General features: G+C 31.5%; 1 protein-coding gene and 1 pseudogene across 4 annotated transcripts in view; one reads left to right on the forward strand and one right to left on the reverse strand.

Moving 5' to 3' along the window:
• Positions 1-8,567: 8,567 nt before the first annotated feature.
• The window catches only part of LOC145268840 (uncharacterized), a 305,412-nt gene continuing 292,636 nt past the window's right edge, over positions 8,568-21,343 (reverse strand). For all 4 annotated transcript variants that reach the window (XM_080124537.1, XM_080124511.1, XM_080124519.1 and 1 more), the window contains one exon: positions 8,568-10,299. In XM_080124537.1, the coding sequence (XP_079980663.1) occupies positions 9,067-10,284 (1,218 nt within the window). In that variant the 5' untranslated portion in view covers positions 10,285-10,299 and the 3' untranslated portion in view covers positions 8,568-9,066. The remainder of the gene's footprint in view (positions 10,300-21,343) is intronic.
• LOC145274335 (U2 spliceosomal RNA) lies at positions 17,015-17,130 on the forward strand (annotated as a pseudogene).

Below are 21,343 nucleotides of genomic sequence, written 5' to 3' on the forward strand. Positions count from 1 at the left end.
CGGCAATTCGTGGTGATGGAGAAATATAAATTCTTTTACTTGCTCACGACGTATATATCAGCAAAATTTGCGAATAGAAGTGTCGAAGTATTAAAAATATAATAAAAATGAAAATAGAGCGGGGAGTTGAGATATAATAAAAAAAATCGTGGGATTTATAATTTTCGATTATACAGAAATAAACAAGGATTTAAAGATCCTTACATAGGATACCAACTAGTGGTGCCTATTCTTAAATTTTAAATAAATGGTATCGATGTTTTGTGACTATTTTTCATGCATATATAAATATAAATATTGCTTTTGTGTGTTCATGTATATATGCATATGCATTATTGCATTAAAGTTTATTAATATATGTAAATATATAAACACATGCGCATACGTATATTTATAAACAATAGTTACGAATATCTTACAATAACGAAAACTAAGTTTTATCATATATATATACATATATATTTATATATATATATATATAATTTCCTCTCAAAATATGGTGTCTAATTTTGAATCATGTATACACAAAAATAATATATCTATACACTCATACACACATGCGTATATATGTATATATATATACATCTATCTATCTATATATCTATATCTATCTATCTATCTATATTTATATATATATATATGCATACATTTCCATGCGCATATGTTTTAGTATAACTATATATCAAATACGTATATATTTTCACACATATATATGTCTTTGAGTATTTATATATGTGTACACACACACACATACACACACACACCCACACACACGCATATATATATATATATATATATATATATATATATATATATATATATATATATTAAGCCCCCCCCTCTTTGGGCAAAGCACTATCGTAAATAATCTCACCCGTTACTTAATTGGCTGTAAATGCAAGCGGTTTAAGCACTATAAAAGTGGTGGACAAATGTCTGTTTAAATTAGACATTTGTTGAGGTCATTTGCGGCCACTGTTCCCGTGGGTCGTACGGCACAATCACGTTGACACACCGATTCTTGCCACATCACCGAAGTTAAGCAACGTTGAGCCTGGCCAATACCAGATGAGTGACCATTTGGGCAGGTTGGGCGTGTGGCCAGCACCCTCATCTCGTAAAAAAGAACTCAGTCGCTGCAAAAGCATCTACAAAGTTGTAGATGGCCTATGCCCCTTAGGGGCTCAAAGGCTATGGCTCCCATGGGTCGATGGGTAAAGCTGCCGACTATCAACACGATAGTCCTAGATTCAATCTTTGGCTAGAGAAAGGTTCTAGTCTAGCCGCACTGATGAATTTTGATACAATGAAACGATACTGTATTTGAATGACTATATATATATATATATATATATATATATACGTAGATATGTAAGTATATGTATATTTTGAAATATATTGTTCATTGTTTACTTGAATTGTTTCATCATATCATAATGGATGACACAAAATGTAGAAATATAAAGAGATATTCCAATTTTGACGTTTAATTCGCCGTAGAACCGTTTTGAAAGCGATGTGATCTAGATATTCACACGTACAGATCTATTTTTTACTCTTTCTGATGAATGACACACACACACACACACACACACACATATATATATATATATATATATATATATATATATATATATATATATATATGCGTGTGTGTGTGAAATTATTTGTTGCACATTTAGTAATAATTTTACATTCGTCAGCACAATTTTGCAATTAGGCGTATTTACATAATGTTTATATTGCTTGAAATCAAATTTGTTATTATTTGAATTCGAAAATAGAGACTGTTCTTTGAGAAATAACTCCACCCCATGAAGTTGATACGTAATTGTCGGATGTTTACTACCCAACTAAACACTTTTTATAGAAACATCATTAAATTACGTGTTTATATGTTTGCTGTTAATTGATTGTGGTTGAAGTTTATTTTTGCGTCAATTATCGCAAATTCTGTTGTTTTTTATTTTTTATTTGTGGGTAGAGCTGTTTCATTTACAGTAGAATTCTGGTTACTGCTTTATGCTCACTGCTGAATAGCATTCTTATTTTCTGGCTTCAAAATGATGCAAGTGTACTTTACAAAAGGCTGCTCTACCCGTGATGCTAGATTAAGTGTTAGTCAATTTATCAAATCGGGTTAAATTTATAATAAAAAATAGAATACATAATTTTATTGGTAAATAAGTCGCTTTAAGTACGTTTTTACATAAATTAACTCGATCAATGAGAAGTTGCACTAATTCAGTGTAACGCATTAGTAATGTTTTGGAGTGCAATATCTCTCACGGTCAATCTCAATACAGCAATTATTATTTTTGTTGATTGTGATAAATATTTTATCAGTTCTGACATTAAAGATTTTGTTGTGGCTTTTTTTATTTTTGTTTTAAATATCATTAATTTTATTTCTATTTTTAACCATAGTTCTCTGTTCCCGCCAACATAGTGAAAGTTTACAGTTTAATTATATCAAACTTTACAGAATGGACGAGGAAATTACAATACAATTTAATGTGTAAATAAACTCTAATTTATTTAGTGTACGCCATTTACGATATAAAAAGATAATTGTCCTGGATATTTTTATTTTAATCATAATTTTTAATGTTACTAACGCATCTGTACTATTATATATGTATTCATATATACGTGTGATATGTATATATGTATATGTGCGCATATTATGCAAAAATATAAGCATATCAACATTTAATAAGAAAAATATATATTCCTACAAAAGTTGTTTAAAAGACGATTTCTGAAAACTCATATAAAATTGCTTTACCACTTGCTTATATGCAATTTAAAAGAAGGCCTTGTGATATTTTAAGAATTAATATAACAAAGAAATAAGCAAGCATTTGCACTCAAACTGTGTCTTTCCTCAATGAGGCTTAACTATGCAAGCGAACAGAAAGATTTTTAGATAAAGAACGTTAGAAATAAATTAAAAATGAAAAACAAGTAGACGCCATACCTGTCTGTTAGCGACTATGTTTTGTACGTTTTACTTATATAAAAGAAAATTCTAAATGAAACACTTTAGTGTCGTATATTCATCAATATTGATTCATCATTATATGTATTTATTTGTTAAACTGTTTTTTACCTCGTAAATCTACTTTATATTCCACTTTTTAATTGTGCGGAATTGTAAAAGAATGCATTTTGTGACATAATTTTCTATTATTTTTCAGGTAAATGACAATGTTTGATAACGGATGACAATGTCACTTAAGTTTTATATGATAGTAACATTAAAACGTAAAATACCGTTTCCTCTCCGTTGCAGTTTATTACAAAATGTCGATAAATTGTATTTATTATTGTTTATATGAAAAAGATGTCCGTAATAAGGTGTTTATAGACGGTGAAGGATAAGTTGTTATAACTTTGGTAATGCTTTTGTTAAAGTTGTTATAACTTTGCTATTGCTTTTGTGTTACAGATTATGATCAATATATGTCAACGTTTCGTCCAATTTCCTTTCAAAATACATTTTTCAATAAAATAGCCTTCATGCAAAAATCTTTTGTTATCACTTTCAAAATTGCTTCATTATAAAATTTTGAGGTATTTTATATTGATACGTTATCTTTTTACTTGTATCATATATATACATAAATATTGTGTATATTTAGCATTTTTTCATATATGCAAACATCCTTAAAACAAGATAATTTTTTTTAATTATACTTTTTTCTATTTTTTTTATTATCTGTTTTGCGTAAAAATATCATAAAAGTTAATGTAAATAATAGGTTTCACGAACGTTTTCAATTCTACATCGATTCATCGGTGTTGAATATATAAACAATTTTCACTTTTTCCCTTTTCTATTTCCATATATATATATATATATATATATATATATATATATATATATATATATATATATATATATATGTGTGTGTGTGTGTGTGTGTTAACGTGTCTGTCTGTCTGTCTGTGTGTATTTCCGTCAATTTTCAGTCTACAGACTCTAAAATTTGATATACAGGGTACTAAGATTTGAAAAAGTCATTGTACTCGGTTCGGGGATCAAAGTTTAACGATTTGACCTTTGAGAACTCTACCAAACTCCTCCGCCAATTTTGGGTCTAAACACTTGAAATTTTAGATATAGGTTCCTTGGACATGGATCTAACTTAATAACTTGATTTTAGCCCAAAACAATAAATATTAAGGGGTCACAATAGGAGTTAAAGTTAAAAAAATTTACCGCTGCGGTTTCTACCAAATTACTCAGAAAATTTCTGGTCTAAACATTGGAAATTTTACATAAAGGGTATTCAGAGATAGGGCAAACTTTTTAATCTGTTTGTGTCAAAAATTTGAGCTAACAATGTATAAATGTTTGTATGTATGTTTGCATGTCTGCCTAAAACTTCCGACAGAGGCGACGGATTTTTACAAGGTCAGTATCGTTTTAAAGTTCGACCTTTCAGACGACAAATATCGAAAAATTGGCTACAAACATTTTCTTCGCCTTCAACTGGGCACTTTTCCACAGGGAGGGGTCGCTTTTTTCGCCGATATTGTCGAAAGTCATCCCTTCTTTTCGATTGACTAGCCTTAATTTTAATCTACATCACTTCCAGTGTGACGGTGGTCGTAACAGCAAAGACGTCACGTGTTTTCACATTCTTTTCCTGCTTCGTGGTACGGGTTCGAGCCTGCCTTCCTACTACCACTTTTTTTTTTTTTTTTTTTTTGCTCAACATACACTTCCAAACACTCGGGCAACGCCGGGCTGAAATACTAGTGTGTATATATATATATATAAAGTGAACGCGTTTGTGTGTGTGTGTGTGTGTGTGTGTCTGTCTGTCTGTCTGTCTTTCTGTCTGTCTGTGTACATTTCCCTACGCAATAAGTCCACAGACTCGAAATTTGATATACATGGTACTCGGATTTGGGAAAATCTTTGTAATTCGTTTTCAGCAAGGAATTTGGCTATTAAGTGGTCAAAGTTCAACCATTTGACCTTTGAGATCTCCCAAACTCCTCCGCCAATTTTTGGTCTAAACACTTGGAATTTTAGATATAGGTTCCTTTGTACATGGATCTAACGTAATAACTTAATTTGAGCCCAAAACAATAAAAGGTAAGATGTCATAATAGGGGTCAAATTTAAAATTTTTGCTCACATACACCTCCAAACACCCGGGCAACGTCGGGCTGAAATGTGAGTATATCTATAAAAGTGAACGTGTCTGTCTGTGTGTGTATGTGTCTGTGTACATTATCCTTACGCAATAACTCTGTCAATTTTCAGTCTACAGACTCGAAATTTGATATACAGGGTACTGAGATTTGGGAAAATCTTTGTAATCTGTTTTCAGACAGAAATTTGGTTGTCAAAGGGTCAAAGTTAAACGATTTGACCTTTGAGAACTATACCAAACTCTTCCACCAATTTTGGGTCTAAACATTTGAAATTTTAGACATATGTTCCTTGTACATGGATCTAAATAAATAACTTGATTTGAGCCCAAAACAATAAATGTTAAGGGTCATAATAGGGGTCACATTAAAAAAAAATGTGACCTCTTCGGTCTCTACGAAATTACTCAGACACTTTCTGGTCTAAATATTTGAAATTTTACATAACCGGTATTCAGAGATAGGGCAAGCTTTTTAATCGATTTTGGTCGAAAATTTAAGCTACCAATGCAAACTTTCTTTACTCTAAACTGGGCACATTTCTACAGGGAGGTGTCGCTTTTTTCACCGATATTTTCGAAAGCCACCCCCTCTTTTCGATTGCCTAGCTTTCATTTAAACCTACGTTACTTCCGGTTTGGCGGTGGTCGTAACAGCAAAGACCTCGCGTTTTCCCACGTTCTTTTTCTACTTCGCCCTGCGGGTTCGAGCCTACCTTCCTACTAGCACTTTCTTTTTTTTTTTTTGCTCAACACACACCTCCAAACACTCGGGTAACGCCGGGCACCCATGCTAGTATATATATAAAGTTACCTAAACTGCTTGAATGGTAAGAGATTTTTCTATTTCTTTTTTATTTATTTATTTTTGTTAAAACAGTTAACATTTTCCTAATTCTACAATCGTTGGGAATTACTTTACGAGAAAATTTTTACCTAATTTCTCAATTTTACCTAATTATTAAATAATTATGACTTTTTATTAGTAATTAATTTCCCACTTTACAGGATGCGTGAAGCTAGTGTGCTTGTGCGTCTGGCAACAATATTTCGAAATACACATCTGTGCGTACTGGAGATTTGAATGCCTACTAGATTCTAAGCCTCTCTGCACAAGGTTTTGTCATGTCAACCTGACAAAAAGATGTTTTCCTCTACAAGTAAAGACTAGTTAAATATTTAAAATAACATCATATCCGAAGCCTAAACAATATCCTATAAGAGGGGCTACACTGGCTATACGAATAGTGTTCCTTCTCCAAGTGATGGTTTCTCTAGTAACAGCTTTAGGTCAGATACTCCACCAAATTAGATGCCTTCTTTTCTTAAAATCCAATTAAACGATGGTAAGAGAGCATAACAAATACACACTATAACGTAAGAAATTAATGTTCTTAGTCCATTTGGTTAAAAAATAAGCTTTCAAACCGTAGGAAAGGGCATTTTGATTTCTAAGAAGTAAAAAGTAAGTATATTTGTGAAAGTATTCATTCTATTGCAAGCATGCTTGAATAGTAAATCTATGTTGCTCCTTTTCAACAGAAAAATAACAAGCAGCAAAAATAGAGAAAAATAATTATAGAACAAAATCGACGGAGGAGGGTCTGCGGATAGAAATGTCTGGCATAAATATTGAGAAAATTAGAACCATTTAAGCATGTCAAGATTATAATGAGAGGATCAGATAAGTTATTTATCCTATGTGTTATGCTATCACCTTTGGTTTGATGTTGGGAAACACAGAATAAAGCAAAGAAGCATTTGAAAATGTTGATTCATCGTATTGTTGACATAATGCACGATATAATAGATTTATTGCATATTTAGGAATTTACTCTTTTAGGGAAAGCATCAAAATGCTTAAAAGTAGTATTTGGAATTAATAAAATACAAGGGCAAAATTAAATGCATTATAAAATAAAATTAAAAAGAAACCAAAATGTTTTTATCGTCTACATGAATGTAAAAGATGAAAACATCGAAAGATAATTATCCTTTACAAATTTGAATGTCTGTTTGTTGCAAAACTCAATAGTTTTAGTTCCTTACAATATCAAACCATGTCATTCAGATAAATTTTGTGGTGCATACTTTTGAAAAATTAAAAAAAAAATCTTATTTATATGTGTTTTATCATTTAACTCAAAATATACACAACACAAATATAATGAGTACACACACACATACATACGTACACACACATACATACACACACACATATATATATATATATATATATATATATATATATATATATATATATATATATATATATATATATAAAAGATAATAATTATGTAAACTGAATTTACTATAGACAGATTAATTCGTTTAGAACAAAGGCGAAATCGCATAAAATAAATTAGTAAGCGAACGCCTTATCGATGGGCCTACGAGGACACATCTGTAATAGCATTTCAAGTTTAGCTATTTCAAACGGAAGAACGTATTTACGGTTAGCGCATGCGCAGTTTAAGAACCGCGTCGATAGCAAGGTTTTTATCTGATCCCCTTCAAACAAAACAACATTTCCACACGAAATAATCCGATTCTTCGATATTTTTGTCCGAGAGATCGCTCTTTCTAAAGATGCCTGTACGATGCGTTTGTGCCTGTACGATGCGGATGACAAAATGTTTTAGCAGACACACACAAAACACACAAACATGTGGCATTTATACTATACACTATCATGTTGCTCGATTGTAAACAAAAATTGTGACAGTGGGGGTACCATGTCATAAAATCTGCTTAAATATGATATTTTAAATTTAAAAAAATAATGGTAACAACGGGAGTAGGAAAGGCAGGGGGTCGCCCGAAGTAGGCCGGTCGTAAAAAATTGTGACAACGAAGGGGAGCAAAACTTGCAACAACGGGGTCGGGGTGGAGTCGGTGGTCATGAAAAAGTACACACACACAGACATTTGAGATTTATTTAATAGATGAAAATTAACTTCTATTTTAATGGAAAATAAGCGTTTGGGTACATGTAACTGCCATTGCGGTCGAGCTGTATTGATTTTACACAATACATATTTCCTTTGATATATTAAATTGAAAGTATTTGATGAACCAAAGTTGAAGAGTCTAATTGTCAAATATTCATATCAAGCCGATAAGGTATTGAATTAAATTGTAAGCAAATGATATTGCATCAGACCAATTTTCTAATCCCAGTAAAGCTATACGCGCATGATAAGAAAGTTAGATATAGATTACTATGACTAACCAGGATGAAAACACTGATATCCAAAATCAGTGAAAAGAGAGATGAACGAGCAGGGCGAATAAACAAATGCATGATCAGGCACAAATCATCTTTGTAAAACAATTGAATTCCGACCGATTGACCTCATCGATCAGATTCGAAATATAATGATCACAGATAAAATATAGTTTTAGAAATAGTTCCAAAGAATATTTATTTTACTTATTTTACACGTTTAGACTCAGTTTTTAGAACGATATATTAAGTGATATGTTAAATAATATGAACTGTTTCATTGGCCAATTCATGGCAAACATGTGTGTGGTGTGTGTTTGTGTGTGTGTGTGTGTGTTTGCTGAGGATGTGATCTGCAGAATCAGTTAAAAGGATATATATAACAAAAATATATGCAGTCCATAATACTAAAAAGCTCTGTCACAATCGTAATATCAACAGAAAACAATGCAGACGATTACATTACTTTTTAATTGCTACATCGATTGAAACATTAGAGAAATATCAATAAATACGTTCGAACATTTTAGCGTTATTACTACGTTTATGTTAATATTTGAGGTCCTGGATTGACTCTTGAAGGCTATTTTACCGTATTAAGCACATGTTTGCAAATTGTTCGTAAATTAAGCACATGTTCGTAAATTGTGAGTTAACGTACCAGCATTCTATTCACTTTTTGCAGTTACCAAATAAATCTTTCAATTGATTCTTGAAGTTTCTGTTCATAAAAGCGTAGACTACTGGGTTGGCAATGTTGTAAGAAAAATACATATAAAATACAATAACATTCATTTGGATGTAGCGATGTGCCATCAGCCATGAGGGGAGAAATGCTAAAACAAACACCAAAGTTACAACAAAAAGCATTCCAGCAGTTTTCAAATTTGCCATGCGTACTTTTTCAAATTTTGCACGCGTCCCATGTTTTAAAATAGCGTCCTTTTCTGCTTTTGTTCCTTGTTTTCCCGTTTTATCATTGGTCTCATTATTAACTGCTGTAATCTCAGTCTCTTCTGGATTTTGTGGGGAATCATCCGACCAACACAGACAACATTTGTTAGTGACAATTTTCAGTCTTTGTTTGCGTCGTGACAACACACTCCGGTAGATGAGCGCATACAGAAACGCAACTATTACAAGCGACATGAGGAAAAGCGATGAGTAAACTTTCCGGTACACAGTGAAAAAACTTTTGGGTAAGATGATATAGCTCACATCGCAAATACCTGAGTAGCATATACGTGACCCATTGGACGTTGATGTGTCATAGTCAGCAGATTTATATTTACTGATATTTTCCGTCTCTAGAAAGTAAGCCTCTGTTTCGTTCGAATATTCAGAAAGTTTTCCTAGAGATGGTATTGTATTATTTTGTATCTTAGTGTGATTGAATGAAATGATGTCCTCATATTTGTAAACGCTGTAAGCAAGTGATCCTAATATACCCAGAGTGACGGCCGCCAAGCCCAGGAGAGCCACTAAGATCTGAGCGCGTTTCGTCGTCATTACTCGAACAAAAGGATGGCATATACATAAGTAGCGATCAGTAGCTATGGCTACCATAACCAATGCCGAGAAAGGCACCGTAGTAGTCTGTAAAAAGTGGTAGATTTTGCAGACAGCATCATATCGCACAAAATAGACTAAATATTCTATGACAACTGTATAAGGGATTGTGAGCAAGCATGTAATAAAATCCATTCCAGCTAGGGCTAAAATAAAAATGGTTGATGTCAACTTTTGCTTTGTGCTGGAGAAAACATACAGAACCAATGCATTACCAACGGTTCCACTGATGGAAAAGATTATCAGAATGGTGAGGACAGTGTACATATCGTTGTCCCATAACAGGGTGTCATTTTGACCAACATTGCATGACTCATACATCTTGTTGGCTTTTACCTGAAAAGAGAAAGAGAAAGAAAATGACAGTAAAAAAGAACTTGAAACGATATTTAAATAACTTAATGCACATATACACATATCGTATAGTATACATATAGTAATGTCCATTTGTTGTTAAACCATTGACTATTTTAAACAAGTTACAAAATATAAAGCTTTTAAACAGATTTATCTTTATCTAATTGACAATTATAAATTATAGTTTGTAACTATATTAAATCCATAGCTATTTTACAGTAAACATGTTGGTTATTTGTGCCTTAATATAACATGTTTCATATGATTACACTTGGGAAGATTTATGGACCTTTGAAATTGGATTGACATCTGATATAAGTAGTATGAGATATTTTACTGTCGTAACTTTTATCTAATTCGAAAATATATAAAAATTAATAATAATTAAAAATCTCAATCCATTATATTAATTGTATCCAGTAAGATGTCTAAGAAAACTAAATAGAATTAATGGCATAGTCATTAAATCATGAAGTGAGTTGATTATGAGAAAGAATTCTGTGTAGGCATCAAAACTCTTCTTTTTTGTTGTTATTGTTGTTGTTCTTCTTGTTGTTAAATGAGGAATCTTATCAGTTAAAATCTATTGAGAAATATACATTTTATATTGAAAAATGCTCAATTCAAATTTATAACCATTAGATAATGAATAATAAGTTATCCAGTTATAATTTGTTAATGTAAATAACGAACCTTGTGATCTGAAAATGAACCGGAAAACGAAACAAGCACTTTCTTCATTATTCTAGAAAACAGTACCTCACATGGATTAATAAGTATTAACTCGTAGAATATTTCTAACATGCATTATAAGTGATGTTTATGACGAAGATTTCAGGCGTTCTGCTTCAAGTTTTCAATTTTTACTCCTTTCACCTTTTCGTTTCGAATCACTGCGCTTTGTCTTTTACATTAGCAAGCCATAATCCGACAGGCGGCGCCTATAGTTTTATTAATTATCTAATGTTTTCATATTTAAAATGTGTATTTCTCAATACAAAATGCGTATTTATCAGGAGATTTTAACACGAAATGATTTCCCATGTAATAATATTTTACAATAAAAACATTTTTAATATCTACACGAAATTTTTTATCGAAATTAACTCGAACCGTGATGTAGTGACTTGAGAAAATTTACATATAATATTTAAATATTTGAAAATATATGAATTTAAAAATGTTTTTTTTTATTAAACCGGTAGAAGTTCTTGAAACGTTATAGCATATGAGTATGCAAACTGCAGGCGAAGCCATTCAAAATATTTACTAAGTTGAAGTGTGAATGGACACGAGGATATGCAGAAGATAGTTTGAATAATTTGGATATTTCGCTATTGAAAATCGAATTGGAGATCGATCTGGACGACTAATACTTTATGAAGTGTTTTGGGCGGGATCACTAAATGACCATCGTCATCATCTATTTGAATAGTTTCTGACACTGAAAGAACAGATTAGACATAAATAATCTGAAAGCAATTTTAGATCACTAGTTGATATTTTGTTAGGCTTAGAATTTTTTTAGCTAAATTTGAAATTTGTTTGCCATTTGTTAGATAATTTATATCTAAAGCAATTATAAATCACTAGTTGATATTTTGTTAGGCTTGGAATTTTTTTAGCCAAATTTGAAATTTGTTTGCCATTTGTTAGATAATTTATATCTAAAGCAATTATAAATCGCTAGTTGATATTACTCACGCTTAAAAAATGAATTATCTAAAAGTTATTATGAATAGGTAGTTCATATTTCTCACGTTGGAAAAATAGCTAAGTCATAAATTATCTAAAAGCAATTATAAATCGCTAGTTATTTTTTACTGAGAAAATTGGTTAGCTGTAAATTATCTAAAAGCAATTAATGTCATTTTCTCAGCGTGAGAAATAACAACTAGCGATTTAGCTAGTTGCTAGTTCTCACGCTGAGAAAATGACTTAGCCATAATTTATTTAAAAGCAATTTAAAATCGATGGTTAATATTTTCTAACGCCGAGAAAATAGGTTAGCCATAAACCTTCTAAATGCAATTATAAGTCGCTATTTGGTGTTTTCTAAAGTTTACTCAGGACGATCGCCGTGAAACCGGCGTTTAAGGAAGCATTAGTATTAGTTGTATTGTGGACTAACTCCATCATCTACAAACGGAAATCAACAGTAAAACTGAAAAAAAAATATCAAACATATTTCCAGGTGGAATATTTTTTGTAAAATATTTCAAAGAAAATTTTACAAATAATCGTAAAATTAAATTAAAATCATATTCAAATTCTACTCGTTTAGTAACGTTGAATTGTAGATGATTCATGTAAAAAAGACGACTGCTTCCGCGTGTGTCTATAGATGCAGACATATTTGTCAGTTGGAGATGAGGACGCTTGGCACGTAATTGCCGGAAATTAATAAGTTACTCGGTTATTTTGACAGAAGTTCAATACGTGAATGTTATTGTATTTGGAAACTACGAGAAACTCGTGTTTCACAAAATGCGTAAAGTCGTTATTGCTCTTATTTCACTATCAGCAATAAATATCCGATTTTCATCTGTTTATATGCAATAATTACTCGCAAGGTAAATTTACAGAAGACTCATGTAGAAGCATGAGAATTGCATAAACATATGGTGTGTGTCTTTAGGGTGAATAACGAATTGAAAACAGGTAATCGTTTATCGGTATCTATGGGGATCATTTTCTCCCTGGGCATCTAATTTCTGTCTGAAAGAAATGGCTATTTGCTAAATCAGAAAAATAAATGCAAACATATAAGGACTATATATATATATATATATATATATATATATATATATATATATATATATATATAAACGAATGAAAATACGAACATGTAATCCCCCTCCGAAAAAAGAAGTACGTGACAAACTCTCCACCAGATATTTCGGCAGAAGGGATACGAAGAGAAGCAATTCCGCATATTGAGCACCGTTTTATGACTATATTCCAGTTTAAGCAAATTTCTTTTCTGCCATCTTAGTCTAGAAAGAGTTGTAGCAGGGTTTGTTGCAACGAAAATATATTGTAAATCTTTCGGTTCCAAAAATACCAAAGTAGAATTTATGTTAACCGAAATGTTTTTATGTTATGAAAATTACAAGTTATGACTTATTGTTTATTTGTTTATTTTAAAATAAAAATCCAATGGACCAAAGCGTTAATTGCGAAATGACGGAAATTATTTTATTTAAAATAATTCCAAAAATAATGCTTGAAAGTTTTTAGTTTTGATATCCGTCGAAAAAGAAAATAAAAACAAAAATAACAAAGTTGGCACCCAGGGAAAATAACTGAAAACCGATTTATAAAAAATCGATGTCGGTAAAAATAAATTTAATTGCATATGTTATCAATATAAATCAAATTTAAATAATAAACTTTAATAGGGCACTTAAACCAATTCACTCACTATAAACAATAACTAATACACCGTTAATTAATAAAATCAACTTCCTTAATGTAATATGTCAATGCGACCATTTCTTAATCGTATATTTTGCAAGAATCATACTGTATATAGGAATGAATGAAATAATAAGGTAATGGACCTTTTGTATATATTAATCAAATTGTGAACAAACAAACAAATAAACAAAGAAACAGATAGGAATACGAATTTATATATATATATATAGAGAGAGAGAGAAAGACATGTTATTTGTTTTGTTTTTAAATATATATATATATATATATATATATATATATATATATATATATATATATGAAAAATAAAATACGGATACGCTTGGCCGCGCGATTTGAAAATCTAAGTAGTTTTTTTTTTATATCTGTTAGAGTCGTTGGCTGAAGTTTGAAAAAATAATATACGTATTGAATACGTTTGAAGCTAAAATTGCAACGCAAAATTATTAAAATAATCAAGTGTTTATTTTTAAGAAATATATTTGGGAGTAAAATACCCTTGTCAATCTTTTCGACATTATAAATACATCGCAGTTAACATCACGTGGACTCTTCATTAAAATTTCTTCAACTTAATATCATAGCGAAGAAAAAGAGAAAAATATAACGGCATTCCTCGTCACTTTAGATGGGAGACTCTTTTTTCTCAATAGCAAAATGAATATTCTTGGTATTGTGAAACCATTGTGTCTGCATCTTATACCCTTCGGAAAAAAGGAAAATATACGAAATAGAATTAAAATATAATATATTGAACTATCATCGTCCAGATATGTTGTTTCTTTCAGTAAACTACTTTAGTGGTGACATTACATTAGTAAGAATCGCAAAGTTAAATGGACAAATTTCATATTAACTCCATCTCGATACGTAATACGTGGAAGAAATTCACGTTTTAATTCTCTAATGTATTCAAGAATTATAAGTTATATATATATTATATTTGTTTTTACATAAGGAGGAATATATTGAACATGTTTCGGTCAGCAAGTTACTAGTAACTAGAGACCTCTTCAGGCGATAGAGCTTATACGAAAGCCAAGTTTGCAACAGGGAGTTAATATCAGGAGGTTCAGTCAAATGCCGCGAAAAATAAGAAAAATTTTATATAAATAAGACCCAATAATGGCGCGGATTTGAGTCTGTGTTGAGATATAATACTGAATGGGAAAGAATGGGATTAGGGTTATAGATTGACATAGATATAATGGAAGACAAGAAATAACAGTATTCGTATGCGTGTGTGATGGCCACCTAAAATCTTTAACATATTAATGTATAGGTTCAATCAGTAGGGAAATGTGAATTTGACATATTTTTTTTTACACTGTGATCACCACTTATCAAGGCCCGGAAGCAACTCAGGGATAAGGGTTATTGCAAGTACATTACGTTAGTGTGGAGAGTTGATGAAGTGTTTACTTAAGGGGGCGGTTCATCAGGAATTTGTTAACGTTAGACTTGAAGACATGCAAGTTGTAGTCCGGTGGTAAGCAGGCACACGGAACAGTTCCACAGGCGTGCAGTTCTAAGAAAGAAGCTTTGTTCATGGAATCCACGTTTTGATTCAGGCACAGATATAGAGTGGGGGAAATTTTTCACAGTGGATTCAGCTAGATGGGTGTTTTTCGTGAAAGATTGGCGAGGTGGGACCAGAGATTGGAGTTCAGACGAGCACCTGCGATGGAAATAACGATAAAACAAAGACAGGCTCGCAACGTCTCTTCTGTGGGAGAGAGGGTGCAGGGTAGAGAAAAGGGCATCCCCCACTAAACCACGAAGTCTATTTTGTACTCTGTCAAGGCAGGATAGGCTGTTTTTAGCAGCTCCTGCCCAGATATGGCAACAGTATTCCATCCTTGGACGTACTTGGCTTTTATACAGATAGAGAATTGCATCAGTAGCGAGATATCTTCTGGAGCGGTAGGATCCCACCATCTTTCCAGCGACCTTGGCAACAGACTTGATGTACGTGTTCCATTTCAGATCAGGAATAAAGGTCAAACCCAGAAGCTTGTCAAAACACGGGGCCTCACCCAGACGAGAGCCATCCATCACAATTGATGTCAGATGGGGATCAGGAGTTTGGTTTTGGATGCATTAAAGGTAACCAGCCACGTCTTCCCCCCCCCCACTGAACCACGCGCTCGAGATTAGAGGAGAGAGAATTAGAGAGAACTTTGTCATTTACAGCCTTTGATGAGTTGCCGTAGATGGTCGTGTCATCAGCAAAGATGTCAACGAATGATTTAAGTATGTGTTTAGGGAGGTCATTGATGTAGATCAGGAAGAGAGTTGGGCCCAGAATTGACCCCTGAGGGACTCCAGCATTTATATTGCAGGCCTCCGATTTTTGTCCATCTACCACTACTCTTATGAGCCTATCGGAGAGAAATGATTTAATGATTGAGAAAACATTTCCAGTTATACCGTATCTGGAAATCTGCACGCAGGAGTCTTTATTGCTGTTTGTTAACAAATAGAGCGGTAACTTGACATCCCGACACATATTTATTATTTTATCAATGTCAATTTGCGGCATGTGATTCACTTAATATTTTTCCTTAAAATAAACGCGTTCTCAAACTTTGAATTAAAGGTCTGCCCACATTTTTGGCAAAAAAAACTGCCGACGCCAATCCATATTAGTATACTTTTAAAATAGCCATACTAATAAATGCTGAGTCTAGCGTCGACAAAAGTGGTAGACAATTTCTATTCAAATCAAATCGAGAATGACTCGAGGAATTTAGCCAATTTTCTCAAGAATTTCATAGTAAATCTGATGACTGAATTCAAGTAAGTCAACATAAAAATATTTTAAAAAGTCTGTTTTTCTTTCAGTTATGTGTTATTTATTTTCCATTTTATCTTTCGTTTTACACTTGCTGCCCGTACAACTCCTCAAACTATTATTAAATTTATTATTATCATCATTATATTTCATTATATTATTACGCTTATCGCTCCGTCCGTTATCATGCTGTGCATCCCTAAAAAAGGAAAGTGGAATATTCCAATTATTACGCTTATCGCTTCGTCCGTTATCATGCTGTGCATCCCTAAAAAAGGAAAGTGGAATATTCCAATTATTACGCTTATCGCTCCGTCCGTTATCATGCTGTGCATCCCTAAAAAAGGAAAGTGAAATATTCCAAAAAGTGGAATATTCCAAATAAACGTTGTCACCCTTGAAAAGGAAAATTGAAATATAAAAAATTGGTGTCGCTGTTAAGGCAAAGCTAATAAAAATGATCTGTCTTTCTTGGCCTTTTGGCTACGATCAAAGTGTAGTATCTGTTCTTTAGGTGCTACATTTCAATTTCTTCTCTCTCAGTGGAAGAGAAATACTTTACGACTAAGACAATTTTTTCTCCACGTTAAAAAACGACCCTGGTGTCTAAATCTGTCCCGTGGGGAGGCATTGTGAATACGTACTATGTTTAATGTAACAAAGTTTTAATATTAAAAAAGTAACTGGAAAAAGTTATTTCTGATTTAATTACAAAATGCCCTGGAAATGTCACTTCTAATTAATTATAAAATGCCCCGGAAAATGTCCGTTCTGATTATTTTTTTTTTGTTGTTCCCACACGGGCAGAATTGGACATGGGGTCGGTTAAAAATTCAGGGGGAAACAGGCTCCCCAAAAGGGGCAATCTGGTCAATTACAAAAATAAAAATTGTATCACTAATCAAGGATTTCTCCATTAACCAAGACCAAAAAAAAGGGTTTTAAGTCACTAGAATTCTGAAACTGATACTACACTCAGAAATTAATGTTAAACAATGGTTGCCTGATCTCTAACTGTGTTTTTATGTATTAATTTCGAAAAGCTGCTGAAACAGTTTATGATTTAAACATTACTTTATTTCAAGTATATTTTAAGCCGTAGGTTACGGGATATGAAGTCAGTCCTGGAAATTACTCAAACCGTTTACGATTTAAACATTACTTTATTTCATGTATATGTTTAACAGTGCGGTAGGGGATGTTAAATCAGTCCCGAAAATGGGTGAACCGTTACGCATTACACATTACTTTATTTAATGTATATTTTTAACATTAGGGTGGGAAATATGAAGCCAGTTCCGGAAATAGCTGCAACCATTTACGTTTTGGACCTTACTTTATGTAATGTATATTTTTAATAGTAGGATGGGAGATAAGAAGTCGGACCCGGAAATGAGTGAAAAAGTGTATGATTTATACATTACTTTATTTCATGTATATTTTCAACAATGGGTTGGAGATTATAAGTCAGTTCCACAAATGGCTGAAACAGTTTACTATTTAGACATTACATTATTTCATGTATATTTTTAGCAGTGGGTTGGGGATATAAAGTCAGTCCTGGAAATGGCTGAAACAGTTTGCGATTAAAACATTACTTTATTTAATGTACATTTTCAACAGTGGGGTGGCGGATATGAAGTCAGTCCCGGGATTGAATGAGATGTGCAAATACATACTATCAGAAAGCGTCGCCCAGTATTGAATGAGATAGGTGGAAAATATATAGTAGCAAAATACCCAGCGTCGCCCGGGATCGAATGAGATAGGTGAATGATATACATTAGCAGAACATGCTGCGTCACCCGGGATTGAATAAGATAGGTGAAACATATATACTATGAGAATACCCAGAATTGATTGATTTATTTGTAATGAAATAATCAGTCCAAGCTATATAAAAGTTATTATTTAATAAGGGGGGCGACATAGTGAGTTAAAGTTATGAAAATTATTGTCGAATTAGTAACTTATCCAAGAATTATGAAAAATGATGAAATGTGAGTTACTTGATTGGTGTATTTGTAATGGTATAATAAGCCCAGACAATATATCAAATATATTATATAAGTGGGAGGGAGAGGCATAATGTGGGTTTTAAATTATAAAAATTATTGTCGAAATTAGTAACATATCCAGGATTATGAACAAAGATTAAATGTCAGTTAATCGATTGTGTGTTTATAATAAAATAATCAGCTGAGGAAATATATCAAAGTAATTATGTTAATAAGAGAGGGCGATAAGGATGAAATTATGAAATTTTGATGAATTATGAAAAATAATTGTCGAAATTATGAAAAACGTAATATGTTATTTAATGCATTAGTGTGTTTGTAATGAAATAATCAGACCAGACAATATATCAAAGTTATTATTTTAGTAAGTGGGGTGATGATGTGGGTTAAAATGATGAAAAGTTATTGTCGACATTAGTAACATATCCAAGAATTATGAAAAATGACAAAATGTGAGTAAATTGATTGGTGTGCTTGAAATGAAATATTCATCCCAGATTATATATCAGGGTTATTATTTTAATAGTGGGGGTGATAATGTGGGTTAAAAATATTTAATATAATTGTCGAAATTAGTAACATATCCAAGAATTAAGAAAAATGAAGTGTGAGTTAATTGATAGTTGTGTTTTTTATGAAATAATCAACCCAGACAATATATTAAAGTAATTTTTTAGTAAGAGAGGGCGATGAGGATGGTTTAAATTATAAAAAGATATTGTCGAAATTAGTAACATATCCAAGAATTACGAAAAATGACGAAACGTGATTTAATGGATTGGTGTGTTTATAATAAAATAATCAGCCTAGACAATACATTAAAGTTATTATATAAGTAAAGTGGAAGGAGATAAGGAGGGCTGAAATTATGAAAAAATATTGTCCCAATTAGTAACATATCCAACAATTACGAAAAATGATGAAATATTAGATAATTTATTGGTGTGTTTGTAAGGAAATAATCAGCCTAGACAATATATAAAAGTTATCATTTAGTAAAAAGGGAAGGGCGAAAATGTGGGTTAAAACTATGAAAAATGATTGTCGAAATAAGTAACATATCCATGAATTATGAAAAATGATTAAATGTGATTTCATGCATTAGTGCGTTTGTAATAAAATAATAAGCCCAGACAATATTTCAAAGTTATTATTTTATTAAGGAGGGGGCGATAATGTGGCTATGAATTATGAAAAAATATTGTCGAAATTAGTTACATACTCAAGAATTATGAAAAATGATGAAATGGAGGTTAATCGATTAGTGTGTTTGTAATGAAATAATCAGCCCAGCAAATGTATCAAAGTTATTAGTTTAGTAAAGTTGGGCGACAACGTTGTTTTAAATTATAAAAAAATATTTTCGAAATTAGTAACATATCCAAGAATTACGAAAAATGATGAAATGTGAGTTGATTGATGTGTGTGTTTGTAATGAAATAATCAGCCTAAACAATATATCAAAGTTATTATTTTAGTAAGGTGTGCGATATGGTGAGTTTAAATGATGAAAAACTATTGTAAAAATTAGTACCATATCCAAGAATTATTAAAAATGATGAAATGTGAGTTAATTTATAGTTGTGTTTTTTTATAAAATAATCAGCCGATACAATATATCAAATTTAATATTTTAGTAAAGGGAGGGGCGATAATGTGGGTTGAAATTATGAAAAATTATTGTCGAACATTGTAACATATTCAATAATTATGAAAAATGATAAAATGTGAGTTAATCGACCGGTGTGTTTGTAATGGAATAATCAGCCCAGGAAATATATCAGTAATTATTTTTGTAAGTACAGTTTTAATAATAAAAAAATAATATGATTGTGCCTTCATTCATGCTGAACACAACGCTCACAGCATGCCCAGCAACAATATATTACATATGAAAAATGCTGCTGTGGAATTTCCACAGGTCCTAGTAGTTATTATTATTATTATTATTATTATTATTATTATTAATATTATTATTATTATTAATATTATTATTATTAATATTATTATTAATATTATTATTAATATTATTATTATTAATATTATTATTGTTATAATTATTATTATTATTAATATTATTATTAATATTATTATTATTAATATTATTAATATTATTGTTATTATTGTTATTATTATTATTATTATTATTATTATTATTATTATTATTATTATTGTTGTTGTTGTTGTCAATTTGCGGATTGTGATTCACTTGCTATTTTATCTTAAAATAAACGCTTTTTTTTTCAATTTTGAATCAACGTCTGCCTATATTCTTTTGTTAAAAAAAGTGCCGACGTCATTCCATTTTAGTATACTTTTCAAATATACATATTAATAAATGCGCTGTCTTGCATCGAATTAGGAAAAGTGGTGGACAATTTCTATTCAATTCAAGTCGGAAAAGAGTCGAGGAAATTTGCCCGATTTGCTCAAGAATTACATAAACCTTGCAACTGAAATCCAATGTACGCTCACATTCTTTTGACAAAAATGCTGTCAACGGCTATTCCATTTTAGTATACGTTTCAAATAATCATACTAATAAATGCGCCACATGGCGTCGAACGTTAGCAAAAAAGGGAAAAACTTGTAAAACTTTTTTATTGGAATTTATTGTTGTGAACTTTCTATTTTAATTTAAAATAAACGCGTTCTTCAAATTTGATTCAAGTCTGCCTATATTCTTTTGCAAAAAAAAAAAAAAAGATCTGCCGACGCCATTGCATTTTCGAATACTTTTGATAAATAAATGTACCGCGTTTAATAAGAGCAA

The sequence above is a fragment of the Euprymna scolopes genome, chromosome 4, assembly GCF_053919585.1.
Source record: "Euprymna scolopes isolate OS-2025 chromosome 4, ASM5391958v1, whole genome shotgun sequence".
Taxonomy (NCBI): domain Eukaryota; kingdom Metazoa; phylum Mollusca; class Cephalopoda; order Sepiida; family Sepiolidae; genus Euprymna; species Euprymna scolopes.